The sequence below is a fragment of the Chrysemys picta genome, chromosome 3 (genome assembly GCF_011386835.1).
Source record: "Chrysemys picta bellii isolate R12L10 chromosome 3, ASM1138683v2, whole genome shotgun sequence".
Classification (NCBI taxonomy): Eukaryota; Metazoa; Chordata; order Testudines; family Emydidae; genus Chrysemys; species Chrysemys picta.
This window is the reverse complement of record NC_088793.1, coordinates 126,005,642-126,019,406: the sequence shown is the minus strand read 5'-3', so window position 1 is coordinate 126,019,406 and position 13,765 is coordinate 126,005,642. Positions and strand designations below refer to the sequence as shown.

At 42.8% G+C, this 13,765-nt stretch overlaps 2 protein-coding genes across 13 annotated transcripts in view; one reads left to right on the top strand and one right to left on the bottom strand.

Moving 5' to 3' along the window:
* Positions 1-2,931, bottom strand: part of CEP43 (centrosomal protein 43) — a 51,577-nt gene extending 48,646 nt beyond the window's left edge. For 4 of the 12 annotated variants that reach the window (XM_005303924.5, XM_005303929.4, XM_024112157.3 and 1 more), the window contains exon 1: positions 1,388-1,609. In XM_005303924.5, the coding sequence (XP_005303981.1) occupies positions 1,388-1,471 (84 nt within the window). In that variant the 5' untranslated portion in view covers positions 1,472-1,609. Of the gene's footprint in view, positions 1-1,387; positions 1,684-1,767; positions 1,996-2,036; positions 2,166-2,634; positions 2,654-2,887 lie in introns of those variants that run through there. The other 8 variants (XM_065590440.1, XM_065590443.1, XM_065590441.1 and 5 more) reach the window with 8 other exon arrangements.
* RNASET2 (ribonuclease T2) overlaps positions 1,954-13,765 on the top strand; it is a 77,239-nt gene continuing 65,427 nt past the window's right edge. Inside the window, exon 1 of the mRNA XM_065590450.1 lies at positions 1,954-2,085. The gene's annotated coding sequence lies outside the window, so the exon portion shown is untranslated. The remainder of the gene's footprint in view (positions 2,086-13,765) is intronic.

Sequence of the window (13,765 nt, the reverse complement as noted above, 5' to 3'; positions counted from 1 at the left end):
GAGCCATTCAAAGGGCTCAGTTACAACGAGGCCAATCCCAAACCCAGTTACACATGGCTCTCCCTTGTAGCATGCACAAGCCTTAACCATATTTGAGTCAGGCCCAAACAGTGAGACTGTCCTCAGGATTTGCAAGGCTCCAGCTCAATTCAGACACACAGGTGCAGCCAAGAATAAAAGATACCCAGAAACAAACAAAGAATTCATCCTTTTGGCATTCTGGGAAACCTCACAGGTCTATTTTGAATGGGAATGTCAATTTGCAACCTGGGGATGTTAAAAGAATTAGAAGAAATTATGTGACCCAAGGAGAAACCAACAAGGTGGTTAACCTCATATAAAGGAAACCCAAGGGCTAGCAACCAAAGAAAGGCTCACAGTTTATAACATGCAGTCACTAACCCTTATGCATATGAATGAGCCTTAGTGGGTGCAAGCATGACTCCGAATAAAAGGGGTTGGCCGGCCTGTGTGCAGAAGGAAGAAATGCATGGGAAGACACCAAGATGACAACCATGGGTGATGATAAGGATGAGGCAAATAATGACTGACACGCCAGGGACTCCTCTTTTTATCTGCTACTGTATTTTAGTATTTGTGGGATTGTTTATCTGCTTAGTGTTTCTTGCGTGCACCTAGATCTCTTAATACTAATACTATTCCTGCAGCTGTAACCCTCAGGAGATCGATTCTTTTTTAACCAATACAATAGAAAAGATCAATCGGTAATCAATACACGCATCCATCAATAAGGCAACACGGGTCAGGCCCACGGACATTTAGAAGGGGCCCTATTTGACCCGGGACGTTGGACGGCTCTGCTTGCAGCATCGCAGGGCGAGGAGCGGGCAGACCCGCTCCAGCTGCTGCTTTGCTTGGGCTTTGCCAGGCGCGCCCTGGGCCCGGAGCTGCCACGCGAGCGTGGGGAGCAACCCCCCCCCCAACGCAGCGAGCGCAGCGCCGGGTCAGCGCGAGCCCGGACCGACCGAGCCCCCAGGAACGTTTGTTTCACGAGCACTTCGCTCCGGGTGGGTCAGGGGCGAGGCCTGCGGCGCTCCCCGGGCGCGCAAGATCCCCTAGCGCCATCCCGCAGGGCAGAGGCTCGCCACGGCTCCTGCCTAACCCACGGGCCCCGTAGGCCAGGCAGGTGCGGCGATCGCGTCCCGGACTCCCGGGGGCGGCGTTGGGCCTAGCAGCTCCCAGCGGGGGTAGGGGCGGCGCAGGAGGAAGCGAAGCGAACCGAGTCCCCGGCCCCGCCTCCCCCTCATGGCGCGGGGCGGGCGGAGTGGCGGTTAGTACCGTTAGTGCAGTTGGCTCCGCCCGCTCCCCCCTCCAACACACGCATGTGTCTCGCGCCCTAGGGGACAAACCCCTCCCCCGCCAGTACCTTGATTTTATTGAGTACCCCGCTGCTCTCCAGCGTCTGCACCAGCAGGTCCCGCAGCTCCGTGTCCTCCTCCGCCGCCGCCATCTTGTTTCTCCCTGACAACCGTCCAAACTATGTTAGCGGCGGGACGGGTCGCGCAGATTCGCCGCGGGGAAGAGAAGAGGCGCTAACGTCAGGGCAGGCGGGAGGGGAGTGGGCACGCGGCCGTGCCGACTTACTGGCCACCCAAGAGGCGACGGGCTGGGACTGGAGCTGCTCAGTGCCTGTCTCGGGCCCGGCGCGTGGAATGTGCGGGTGCTAACAGGCAGCGCCGCGATTGGCTGGCGGGCGCGGGAGGTTTAAAGGGAAGGGCGGGGCGGGGGCAGGGTTGGGGAGCCTACCCGGGAAGAGGGGAGTCGCGGGGTCTCTAGAGCTGCTCAGGGGCGGGCCCGGATTAGCGGCTGCTGCCTGGTATCATGGGCTCAACATCGTCCCTGCTGTGCTGGGGTATTGGGGTAACCGTGGGTGGAGAGCGCGGGGCCGGGTGCAGCTGGAAAACCAGCGAATAACGGAAGAGGTTAACCAATATGGACAGGACCCGGTCGTTCCTGTCCAGGGTATTCACGCTTAACGCTCCCCCAGTGAATTATTTCCCCTGGCTGGCACTTACCCAATGCCCCGCCCCGGCTCCAGTGAAACGGCAGCCTCACTTGGCGCACGTGAGTAATCCCCTCCCTCTTCAGCAAAGTGCTCAAGGAGGCACAGTCCCCATGGACCTCAAGGAAATCAGTGTGGGGCTTAAGCGTCTCTGGAAATTCGGGGAAATTGTGCACGTGCCCGACATTAACCAGGTGTTTAAGTGCATTGCCAAATAGGGTTGAATTTTGTGCTTAAAGTTAGGCACATGCTTAAAGCACCTTGCTGAAATGGAGCCTGGATGCTAAATCCGTGCAAAGAGTGCTTCTTGATCACTTCACACTTTTTTGCTGATCAATTTACACCAGCTGCATAGTTTAAATCACTATCTGAGTTTGACTCATAACAGCAAAATGGTGTAGAACAGTGGTTCTCAAACTTTTTTTTTCCCTTGGACCACTTGAAAATTGCTGAGGGTCTCCGTGGACCACTTAATGACCTTTCCAAATGTTGTTTGTACTGTTAGCTAACTATTGTAAAGCACTTTGGATAAAAGTGCTATATTAAAAAAACCCTTAATAATAAACAACTTTTAAAGCACACAACTCATATTTTAATATCAGTAGTCTTACCTTTCTAATGCAGTGGATGTGCCCTCTCTCCCCTGCTGTGGCCGCCCCCAAGCTGGGGCAGGGAGGGGGTTTCTCTCCCCTGTCACAGAGCTGAAGCTGGAAAGGAGAGCTCTCTCTCCCTAGTAGCCACAGCCCTGGAACTGGGGAAAGTCACCTCTTTCTCTGGCTGCCACAGCCTTGCATATCCCAAATTCCCCTTACCCCACTTCCCCCTCCTACCTACCCTCTATTCCCCCCAAGGCTGCCAGCTCACCTTACATGTGTGTCTTCTCCAGGGTCCAGGCACCTAATTAGGTGGGTGGTTCCACTGATTAGGTGGGTGGCCCTTCATTCTCTCGTGTGCAGCCACCCAGGTGTGCACCTTAGAGAGAACTATCCACAGACCACCTGGACCACAGTTTGAGAACCTCTGGTATAGAATAATTAGGATAATGGGTGGTTCTGCTGTGTGAAAACTGAAAGTATAAATTCAGATAATTAAAATTGCTTTTATATTAATTTGATACTTTCACATCTTAATTACAGCTGGTTGAAAACAGATAAGTATATTTCATGAAATATTTAAAAATGAATTTTTTCATTTTCAAAAACTTCCTATGAATATTTTTGGGATTTTCAATACTTCCCCCCCCCCCCCATTTCAGTTTTGTGTAAGTGGAAACAATACTTTTTTTTCCTGCTGGGGGGAAAAAGGAAGGAGTGAAAGAAAAGTGAGAGAGTGTGTGTTTTTTCCAGTTGGGGGGAGAATTTAAAAGTTTCAAAAACATTTAGTTTTGAAAAATTTTGAAAAATCACTACAATGTAATCAGGTATTTTTTATTAAAAAGTTTGTGAAAATGTTTCTGAGCCACTCTATTGTTAATATAACTGAGTAGTTCTCCCAGTTGTTTACACTTCACTAAGTAACATTCATTTCAGTAAAATGTTTCATAGCAAAAGCAGCAGAACTTTAGGAAAGGCACATGCAGTTCAATGAACAGCACATTACCCACAGCCAAAATTGAGAATCACTTTAAAAATGGTTTCAGAGTAGCAGCCGTGTTAGTCTGTATCCACAAAAAGAACAGGAGTACTTGTGGCACCTTAGAGACTAACAAATTTATTAGAGCATAAGCTTTCGTGGACTACAGCCCACTTCTTCGGATGCATATAGAATGGAACATATATTGAGGAGATATATATATACATACAGAGAGCATGAACAGGTGGGAGTTGTCTTACCAACTCTGAGAGGCCAATTAAGTAAGAGAAAAAAAACTTTTGAAGTGATAATCAAGCTAGCCCAGTACAGACAGGTTGATAAGAAGTGTGAGAATACTTACAAGGGGAGATAGATTCAATGTTTGTAATGGCTCAGCCATTCCCAGTCCTTATTCAATCCTTTGTTGATTGTGTCTAGTTTGCATATCAATTCCAGCTCAGCAGTCTCTCCTTGGAGTCTGTTTTTGAAGTTTTTCTGTTGTAATATAGCCACCCGCAGGTCTGTCACTGAATGACCTGACAGGTTAAAGTGTTCTCCCACTGGTTTTTAAGTATTATGATTCCTGATGTCAGAGTTGTGTCCATTAATTCTTTTGCGTAGAGACTGTCCGGTTTGGCCAATGTACATGGCAGAGGGGCATTGCTGGCACATGATGGCATATATCACATTGGTAGATGTGCAGGTGAACGAGCCCCTGATGGTATGGCTGATGTGATTAGGTCCTATGATGATGTCACTTGAATAGATATGTGGACAGAGTTGGCATCGGGGTTTGTTACAAGGATAGGTTCCTGGGTTAGTGGTTTTGTTCAGTGATGTGTGGTTGCTGGTGAGTATTTACTTTAGGTTGGGGGGTTGTCTGTAAGCGAGGACAGGTCTGTCTCCCAAGATCTGTGAGAGTAAAGGATCATCTTTCAGGATAGGTTGTAGATCTCTGATGATGCGCTGGAGAGGTTTTAGTTGGGGGCTGAAGGTGACAGCTAGTGGTGTTCTGTTATTTTCTTTGTTGGGCCTGTCTTGTAGGAGGTGACTTCTGGGTACTCGTCTGACAGAGCCAATCTGTTTTTTCACTTCAGCAGGTGGGTATTGTAGTTTTTAAAAGTGCTCTTGGGACCAAATCCTGCTCTGCTTAATTACTCAATTTATGGGACTGTTTGTGTGAGTAAGCCAAACAGGAGTTGGGCTGATCCAACACCTGTTGATAAGCAAACATGCAACTAAGGGAGGGCGATGCAAATTAAATTCTATATGCAGAGTTACCACAGATTTAAGGCAAAAAAGAGACTGAGGATTCTCTAAATGTTTTAACATTTGTTAATACTATTGAAAAAATACTGTTCAACAAAAAAAATGAGGGAGCAAATGGTTTTGATTAAATTATGTTTGGAATATGGTTAAGATAAGTATTTTATAGATTACTATTTATTTACCTCGAAGAGATTTTGTGATGATTAATTAATTAATGGTTGTGCAGTGCCTTGAACATGTAAAGCATTACTAATGCTATATATTAAGATATGCAAATACTTTACAGTATGTGATTCTTCTTTGCAGTATGTTTATAAAGAAATTTTTGTATCTATTTGTAGTAAATTATAGAAATGAAGGGAAAGTTGTAGGAAGTTCAGGAGATGAAGCAACCCCAAATGAAATATGTAATTAGAAATTTTAAAAGATGAGTTAAGAAACTTCAAAGTGGTTAACCATAAGATGCAGATATTGTACACTAGTATACATGTATTGTTGATTGGTATCTTGTTTCCAGAAACATGCAATAGGTGGCACTCATGAGCTACATACTATTTTCCCTTGACACAATTCAAGGTTAAGATTATTTTTAAAAGTAATCTGAGAAGTCAGATTTTAGCAGCGCCATGGCCTGTTTCACCATGTTAATATTTCTCTGTCCTTCCTGCTGCATGTATTGCTGAATGATTGAGCTCATACCTAGAGTGATGCAAAGAATGTAGTATTGCAGTCTAAAGTCCTGATCCTGAAAGCTGCTCTGCGTGGGCAAACCTATAATGTGAAACCCCATTAAAATCAATGCTTAAACTTTTTTTTTTTCAAAATTATAAAAAATGTTTTTAACCTAGTTTTTCAAAATATTGTAATAAGCAAAACACAGAATCCAAAAATGTAGAGCTGGAAGGGCCCTTGAGGTCTAGTCCATCCTCCTACATTGAGGCAGAATTAAGTCTATCTAGATCATCCCTGACAGATGTTTGTCTAACCTGTTCTTAAAACCTCCAACGATGGGGGCTCCACCTCCTTCCTAGGTAACTTGTTGCATGTATAATTATACTTATAGTTAGGTCATGTTCTCTAAACTTATTATTTTTGTTGCTCTCCTCTTGAGTCTCTCCAATTTGTTTACATCTGCCTTGAAGTGTGGTGCCCAAAAGTAGACACAGTACACCTGATGCCTCACCAGTCTCCCATGTCTTACATATGACATGTCTTTTTCATAACAGCGTCACACTGTTGACTCGTATTCAATCTGTGATCCCCTATTACCCCAGATTATTTTTTTCAATTCTACTGCCGTCCGTTATTCTCCGTTTTGTATTTGTGCATTTGATTTTTCCTTCCTAAGTGTAGTACTTTGCATGTCTTTATTGAATTTCATCTAATTGATTTCAGACCAATTCTCCAATTCATCAAGATCATTTTGAATTCTAATCCTGTCCTCCAAAGTGCTTGCAACCTCTCTCAGCTTGAAGTCATCTGCAAATTTTATAAGCATAAAATATCCAAGTCCTTAATGAAAATATTCAATAATACCAAACCCAGGGACAGACCTTTGTGGAAGCCCACTAGATACATCCTTCTAGTTTGGCAGTTAATCATTAATAACTACTTTTTGAGAATGGTCTTTCAGTCAGTTATGCATTTACTTTTCTTTTTCTTTTATGCTTTTTTCCTGGTGAGGGTCACGGCAGCAGCATGGAGAGTGGGGAGGACCAGTCTTCCCTTTCTTCCGCAACAGTTTCCAGCGCCTCCTGGAAGGGATGGCGGGAGGATGTTCTCCAGCATTCCCAGGCCAGCCAGGAGATATAACCCCTTCAGCATCTACTGGGTTGGCCTTGGGGCCTCCTCCCAATGGGACATGCCCGGTAGAGTTCCAAAGGAAGTTTTCCAGGGGGCATCCTTATCAGGTGCCCAAACCACCTCAACTGGCTCCTCTGGATCCGGAGGTGTAGCAACTCTAATTCGAGGCTCTCCCAAATAGCTGGGCCCCTCATCCTGTCTCAGAGAGTAAGCCCAGCCACCCTGTGGAGAAACCTCATTTCCACCTCATGTCCACCCCTGTTGCCTTACCACTACGAAGGCACTTTACTGCTGTAGTGACCTCTACAATAGAAATAGATCCGATCTCACCGGGGAAGTTTCAGCACCACCTCCTGAAAAGAGGGCATGTCCACTGGGTTGAGGAGTTCCTCAAAGTGCTTTCAACAATCTCCTCAGTTGAGGCCAGCGTTTCACCACCCTTGCTGGGAACAGTCTGAGCAATGTCCCGCTGATCTCTCCTAAGGTGACAAATGGTTTGCCAGAACACCTTTGAGACCATCTGGTAGTCGTTCTCCATGGTCTTTCCAAATTCCTCCCAAGCCCAGGCTTTCACTTAAAAAACCACCACAGCCGCAGCTCTCTTAGGCAGTGGGTACCTCTGTTGTATCGGGAGTCTAGTTCACAAGCATTTACCTTCTAGTAATTTTATTTAGATCATATTTCCCTAGTTTGCTTATCAGACTCATATGGGACTGTATCAAAAGCCTTACTAAGTCCAGCTGTATCACATCTACTGCTTCCTCCTATCCACTAGACCAGTTACCCTGTGTAAGATAAATATGAAATTAAAGAATTAGAGTTAACTCAAGGAACTATATATGTGTTGTAAAGAAAGGACCTGACTTGCAAGTAGAAGGAATGCCTTGAAAATAATAATTTAAAAGGTCAGAAGGAATGAAGTAGGAAGGATGTCTGGTTCAAAGAATAACTAATGATAAAGGGCAAGTTTCTAAAAAGAAGGCCTCTGACCAATAAAGGTGACTGCAGATGGTTTTAAATAAAACAAAATAAATCTGTCTTTAAATGATCCAGCATGGTCGTTCCCACCACACATACCAGTGTTATCTCAAAATTTAGGGCCTGTGTGAACCCAGGTGCAAAAGAAAAACTGTTGGTCATCAAGAAGGAGAGGAGGAAAGACCTGGTGAGAAAGGAGATTGTAAAATCTTATCTGTGTTAAGACTGGAAATAAGGGTGAATGGTCTCAAATTGGTTTTTAGCTGGAGTCCGTAATGGGAAGTGACAGCATGTGTTTGTTAAAGGGTATAAAAAGTAACCTCTTAAAGCAGTGCTTCTTAACCTAGGGTGCATGCACCCCCTGGGGGTGCGAGATGCCCTTTCTGGGGGTGTGAGACATGCCAGATTTTTTAGAAGGTAAATCATCGAAAACACAAATTAAGCACAGGCACATAAGTACAACTACTTTGTTTAATCAAACCTTTATATTTATTAACATTGTACATTTTTAACGATTACTGCATTAAATTTTAACTTCAAAATTAAATATAATTCTCTCTCTTCTATAGTTATGATATATCTAGGTTTAAAGAACTGACCTACTTCAATGATTTTTTATAAGGGGTGCGAGAACATATTTTTGAGAATCAAAGGGGTGCAAGCTGCAGTAAAGGTTAAGAACCACTGTCTTAAAGGATTCATTGTTAATACCTGCTGCCTGACCATGCTGGAGCCAACCAATAAGGGTCTAAGCACCCCTGGGTTTATCCTGTTTGTAAGTTTCTTAATCAAATGCTTATAAATGTTTTGTAACTGTTTAGACATAGTAAATTGCTTATTATTTAGGCTTTTGGGGCATGTTTAGAGCAATTGTATAAGTACCATTTGGCCTTTAAATTTAATAAAGGAATGTATGGTTAAATTAGTGTTTGGTTTCCCATATTAATATGAATAGTTTCAAATAATTCCAATACCCTGTCAAAGAAGGAAATTAGATTGGTTTAACATTATTTGTTCTTGGCATTTGGCTATTACAACCTTATTATTCTCTAGATTTGAACATATTGATTAATAATTTGTTTCAGTATCTTTCTGGGGATCAAAATTATGCTGATTGGTTTATAATTTTGTACATCCTCCTCTTTCCCCTTTTTGAAGATAGACAAGGCCACATTGTTCTCGTTAGCAGAAAACATTTGATATATTAGCATTAGTATATTAACTCTTGCTGCTATATTTGCTCTCCTTACTCACCCTGCTGAAGTCAGTACTTCCATTCATGTTAGAAAGGCAAGCACAATTTGGCTCTTCGTGAATTATCACGAAAAAGGAGCTGAAGTTGAAAAAAATAATTTGACTTCACTGCACTCTGTGGTGATAAGAGTGAACTTCAAAGCAAAAGATTGTGTCTCTTTCTCATTCTTCATGATGTGTAAAGACTACCTCAAAAGTTTGGTGGTTTTTTTTTTTTTTAATAATTTCCCTTTTCTGACTGCTATGGTGATCAGCTGACACCCTAAAACTGTAAACATGGGATTTGATCATTTCTATCTTAGCATAAAAACTATAGATGACACTGTCAGAAAAATAATTGTACCATACCACAGTCCTTCTGTCACTACTCCAGATAGCCTTCATTCCTGACACCATCTACCAACCCTAATATTTTTTCTAATAATAGAAAGGAAACAAGGATTCATCAGTAACCTTAAGAATATCAGATGATATTACACTGTTGTAATTTGTCCTCCTATATACACTTGGCACCGCCCCTTGGTTTATAGTAATTTGTTGCTGTGTTTATATGGCACACTCCTTGGAGCAAAGATTCTGCAATCCCTTCTAGTTCTTGAAAAGACAAAAGTAACACAGATGTTTTAGAAACAATAGCCAGGAAAGGCCTGATTACAAATATGGGAACTCAAGTTGCTCTTTGAGCTGCTCAGGAAATAATGAGGTACGGAGAAAAATGTTCAATTACAGCTTTAATGCAAAAAGGCATTGTGGTAGGCTTGAGACAAGGTGCTATACCATCATGTTTCAGTCTTGGCTGTCGTATACGATTTTAATAAGTAAGTGTATATAGGACATAGTTACTTCCTCTATTTCATATAATTATATGATCCTTCTTCTTTTTATCATTAATAGACGAACCAGAATATAACTCTTTCCTGCATGGTAACAAGTGCCTGCTGAGAGGTATAATGAGTGCCCTCATTCTCATTGGCTAAGTGGAAACTGAAAGCACTTAGCATTACATAAGAGGCACTCACACCTCTAATGATTGCCTTTAATGTATAATATAAACTGGTAAACAATGTGCTGGGTGAAAAAATTGAAGAGAAAGATAAAACAAATCTAGCAAAACTAGCTAGCAAAGTAAAATACCTGTTTCTGGAGCAGCTACTCTTGGCTAAGTAGCAATATACAGTTAAATTGTGGCTTTGCCACAAGCCCTGAAGAAGGGCCAGCATGTAGTTGCACTGATGCAGGAGCAGATCACAGACCATGAGATGATTCTTGCTGGCCCCTACTCTTCAGCTATTTCTGTGGAAGATGGTGAAATGGCTCCACAGAGGCTGCTCTCCCTCCCTTACTGTTACTAGTAATATGAGTAGCTCCTGTGTGGGAATGAGGGAGGCCTAGATCCGTAATGGGCCTTACGTGCCTCAGTTCATGATTTAGGCCCCTAAGAGCCACTGAGATCCACAAGACTCCTGCTTGGTTGCCACCTAACCCCGTATGTGTCTAAACTCATCCAGTACCTAGATTTCCAGGATAAAAATTCCTTAAGTACCTACATTTCTGTCCTGTTGCCTGGCTCCTGCCTAAATTCCAGTGCAATTCAAAAACTGGGGAAAGAAAGGTGGGCAAATATGTATTTTACCTGTGGGGCCCATTACCAAATTGGGCCACATTCAGAATCTGGCCAGAGGAGGAGATGGCAGTGCCTCCCTTATCATTCTTAACACAGTGCTTAGAGCACTCACCTGGGACGTGGGAGACCCAGATTCAGTTCAGTCTTCTGCCTGAAGGGGGAAAAGGATCAAACATATCTCAGGAGAGTGCTCTAACCACTGAGCTATAGGACAGGGGTGGGCAAACTTTTTGGCCCAAGGGCCACATCTGGGTGGAGCAATTGTATGCAGGCCCATGAATGTAGGGCTGGGGCAGGAGGTTGGGGTGTGGGAGGGAGTGCGGGGTGTGGGAGCGGTTGCGGTGTGCAGGAATGGGCTCAGGGTGAGGGGTGCGGAAGGGGGCTCAGGGCAGGGGGCTTGGGTGCAGGAGGGGGTGAGGAGTGCGGGAGGGGGCTCAGGGCATGGGGCTGGGGTGTGGGGTGCAGGAGGGGGTTGGGGTGCGGGCTCCAGCCAGGCACCGCTTACTTTGCGTGTCTTTGCAAAAATCATAGAAGCAATATTAAACACATTATAAATTATATTTTGTACTATAAACAGCAAAATACAGTTCAAAATCTTGTATTTAATGATAGGGGAAGGAGGAAACATTGAATAGGCTTTATAATAGAGCTTTTAAAATGAATGAGGAATTTTCAGTGTAATCAAGTGACCCTATTTCAGCTATTTAACATTAGGATAATGAAGACGGAACTGTATTATTTTTCTGCCAATCTGTTATCAAACTTCTATTTGCTGGAATTTCTACTAGTAAAAATGCTTTGCTATTTATAGGTAAATCTATCCATCTATCTAGCTAGCTATATAATATTCTCCTACCAATCCCGTTATATATATATATTTGTATTTTTGTATCATGTTTGTATAATTTACAGTTAATTAACAATAAAAGCCAGATCTAATTTCCAAATTTGAAGACAGAGTCAGAAAAATCAGACTGGTGTCTTTAAAATTATGACTGGTATGGAGAAAGTAGATAAGGAAGTGTTGTTGTTTACTACTTCTGATAACACAAGAACTAGGGGTCACCAAATGAAATTAATAGGCAGCGGGTTTAAAACAAAAGAATTTTTTTTTCCACACAACGCACAGTCAACCTGTGGAACTCCTTGCCAGAGGATGTTGTGAAGGCCAAGTCCATAACAGAGTTCATAAAAGAACTAGATAAATTCATGGAGGAGATGTCCATCAATGGCTATTAGCCAGGATGGGCAGGAATGGTGTCCCTACCCTGTTTGCCAGAAGCTGGGAATTAGCAACAGGGGATGGATCATTTGATTACCTGTTCTGTTCCTTCCCTCTGGGGCACCTGGCACTGGCCACTGTTGGAAGACAAGATACTGGGCTAGATGGACCTTGGTCTGACCCAGTATGGCCACTCTTATGTTCTTAAGAAAAAAATAGACTTAATATTTATATCTGAAAATCTCAAACTACTTTACAAACATTGATGAATTGCTCCAATGAGAACAGTCCCCATGTAACATGTCCCATCTGTGTTCTCCCTCAGTACCCCATCAGCACCAGCGGTACAGCTCTTGGCCCTGTCATGCTGCCACTGGCAGGCACTCTGCTGGCTCCAATCTGCTTCCCCCTTCTGCAGCCAGTTAAAATCATGCAAGGGTAGTTACTCTGCCAAAGCCAAAACTTATACTGATCTGAGAAGGGAACGGTCCACATGCAGAAACTATTCCCCAGACACGTATGGGGATCTAGCTAGTCACTTCCCCACATTTCAGCTGTTCTGCAAAGGAGCTGTGCTTGTAGAGATTGAAGCAAAGCAGTTGCTTTTGCTCCTTTCTACACTTTGTCCGCCACCCTCCATTTCAGACTGAAATTGATTGCCTGCTATACTTCAGAACCAAAATCATTCCCTCAAAGATTCCAAGCTCCTGTCTAGAATATTCTCCTACCAATCCCGTTTATGAAGGGGTGGGACTTCTTCTCTGGTTCTCTTCTGACCTCTGTTACAATTTTATGAGCTCCCATAACAAACAGAACTTTTAATTAACTAAACAGAAGTATTAAAGAAACTCTAACAACCATTTTAAGGTAGCTGTGCTATTTACATATTTTTCTGAGTGTTGTGCATAATTTAAAAAAATCAGTTAAGTTCCATCCTGAATCTTTATTGCTGTAATCTTGTGTAAATATAAAATGTGAAAAAAGCTAAATTACATAACAGATGTATCCCAGTTAATGCTGGATCATGATTAGGTTGTACTGTATGCCTCCAGCACTGACTAATAATCCTTATAGTTTATCGTATAAGTATTCAAGGTTTATTCATAACGGGTCAAATACTGAAGTCCTTACTCAGTATTAACTCTGGCAGACTTTACATTGCAGTCAATGAGCCAAATTCTGCTCTCAATCGTATCAATTTCTGAAGACTGGAGTTACTCCGGATTCGCATCAGTTTAGCAGGTAGCACAATTGAGCCCAACAGGAATTTTAATGCCTAATAAATACTGAGAAAAGACTTCAGGATTTTTCTCCATGTCACTGTTTGTCCAATAAAATAAAATATCAGAGTATCAAGTGAGCCAAATACTGCCCTGTTAGTCCATCTTCAATGAAAAACAGAAAGCACTCATGTGAATTTAAAATTTCATTTAATAAAGCAAATAGGCTAAAACACCATTCTGAATATTTCTCTTTCTCAAGGACAAATTTACAAAATGGTCAGTTTCAGAGGAGTCTGAAGTTCCACTGCCAAATCAGGAAAATATCTCTTCTCAAATAAACCTTATTTTCTGTTCCACAGATGATCAAAACTGAAGAGATGTTACAAAACCTTTTAGTGTGTATTTTAAAATATATATATATATATATATACTATTCCCTTCAGTAGCCATGCTAGTATTGGCTCTGGACAATTCAAGAAGGCACAACTATATAGGGAGGCAGCAGTCAGTAGTTAGGGCACTGGACTGCATGGGGACTCAGGAGACCATTCTAGTACAGACTTGTTATGTGACCTTGAGCATGTCCCTTCCCATTCTCTGTCTGTCTTAGCTATTCAGAATGCAAGCTCGTTGGTGTGGGGACTGTCTCTTACTATGTGTATGTACAATGCTAGCACAAAGGGGTCCTAGTCTTAGGACCTCGAGACACTATTGCAATATAAATAATTAATAATAACATAAGTATAAATGGAGTTGGGCTGGTGGTGAATTTGCCCTTTTGATTCTTTTAAAATTGT